The 1,909-nt window shown below is 37.0% G+C and overlaps 1 protein-coding gene across 1 annotated transcript; it reads right to left on the bottom strand.

Annotated features, from left to right (window-relative positions):
* Positions 1–414: 414 nt before the first annotated feature.
* LOC123668930 lies at positions 415–1,263 on the bottom strand. The gene has a single exon (XM_045602621.1). The coding sequence runs from the start codon at positions 1,261–1,263 to the stop codon at positions 415–417; it is 849 nt and encodes a 282-aa protein (XP_045458577.1).
* Between the last annotated feature and the right edge of the window lie 646 nt (positions 1,264–1,909).

Raw genomic sequence — 1,909 nt, 5'->3', positions numbered from 1 at the left:
TTCCTTTCCGATTTCTTATTGGTCATATATAGTTACAACTAAAATAATAATAATAATAATAAAAAATATATAAAATTAAATTAAATCAGTAGGAAATATGTAATGATATAACAATAACTAAATGAAAACAAATAAGATGTGTTTTGTGTGAATTTGTGCAAGGGTAACTAGTGAAATTACGAACTAGTTAATTAAAAAAAAAAAAAAAAACACAAAAACAAATGCTTTTAAAAATAAAAACTATGAAACAATAAATTTTTCCTGCTATAATACAAGGTCATAAACAAGTTAACAAAATATAAAATATGTATTAGACCAGCAAAATAAAAGAATAGATTTAAGAAGAAAAAAAAAAAAAAACTAAATTAAAATTTAAAATTAAATTAAATCTAAAAATTAAATTAAAAATTAAAATTAAATATGTGGATTTCCAAAAAATTTTGAAAAGTCAGATTCCGTGTGGATCCGGTATCTGGGTTTCCCTTGCTCCTGTCGCACAAATATCTTTGCGTCTCGTATCCACACGTATTTCAGCTTTGCGTCACGAGCCAAAGCTTTAACTTTCAAAAACAAGAGCCGGTTATGTCTAGTGAGCCGTTCGTTTATGTATAGGGGTCTAGTGGGTCCGGGGAGCTTAAGATCGTTTGTATTGACGCCTCGTTTGCGCGCGGCTTGTAGCAAGGCGTCTCTCGGTGCGCGGCGAGTTAGGCGCACCACTAGTGGTCGAGGAAGCCCCGGAGCGCTGTCTGTGTCCGCCTTCCGCATGGGACCCACGCGTCCCGCAAACACTATGTCCTTCTCGTCGAGATCCACACCTAACCTCTTCGAAAGAGTGACGACAAGCCGAGTGCAATTCTCGTCCACTTCTTCTGAGCAGCCTGCTACTTCGACGTCGTTGGATAAGAGTGCTTGGTCTCTATCAGCAATCTTAGCCTGTAGCTCTGCGACTGTGCTCTCGATGTACGAGGCGATCGTGCTTGGGGGCTGTATGTTCTCTGGCTTTGTTTCCAATAAAGAAATCCGTGCCTCCAGTTGATCTAAGCGCTGGTTTTGGCTTTCGATGGCGTTTTTAATTTCAGCAATTCCCTGTCGTATGCTCTCCGTTTGACTATCCAACAGTCCCCTCATATAGCTTTTTATTTCATCCAATAGATCATTATATCCGGTGCTGTCTAAAGTAATTGGACTTCTTTGTTGACTGGATGCAGCCGAGACTGTAGTCTTCTTTTGGCGGTTTGTTATGTTGCTGTTCAAAGGATTCATGTCAGTTCCGATTATTACTCAGTTCAAAAAAAAAAAAAAAAAAAAAAGAAATAAAAAATAATAATAATAAGCTATCAAAAAATTTATAAAGTCACTGTGGGGATCGAACTCGGATTGAGTCGATTTGTTGCGGTGGGAATGTAGGTGCCAGATACACTACACCAATCGAGCACGATCGTTAGTGATGAATTTATTGAAGTGTTCCAAGTTCTAAGGCCGAGTTAATATTTAGTTAATATTAATAATTCAATGAGTCACTGAGACACAAACAATACGAGTATTATACACGGCACTGTTCACTAGAGTTCGACCGTTAGTTGAAAATTCAAATTCAAATACGTCTCACTTCCTTTAAATACGTATGAATTAAGTAAGATTTTTACACCACGGCTCCGGCACTTGTTTTAGTATTTCAGTTTTATAACTTTTTGACTGTACTTTTAATTAAAACCACTTTTTATGAATTTAGAATCAGAGGATACAGTACTTGCGTCTAGTTGGTTCCGCGGGCGCGCGGGGAGTCCTGGTAAAATGGTAAAAATGGTATCGAATTCAAGACAATTTGATTTGACAGGTTATTTTTAGGCTGTGCCTCCTGTCATTGTTAAACCGACCAATGCTAAAAACACAATACTTTGTTCGTATT

Source organism: Melitaea cinxia, chromosome Z (assembly GCF_905220565.1).
Source record: "Melitaea cinxia chromosome Z, ilMelCinx1.1, whole genome shotgun sequence".
Classification (NCBI taxonomy): domain Eukaryota; kingdom Metazoa; phylum Arthropoda; class Insecta; order Lepidoptera; family Nymphalidae; genus Melitaea; species Melitaea cinxia.
This window is presented reverse-complemented; position numbering and strand designations above follow the sequence as displayed.

Excerpts from the sequence above, each read along its gene's own strand:
- LOC123668930 (XM_045602621.1), bottom strand. The coding sequence starts at position 1,263 with ATGAATCCTTTGAACAGCAACATAACAAACCGCCAAAAGAAGACTACA.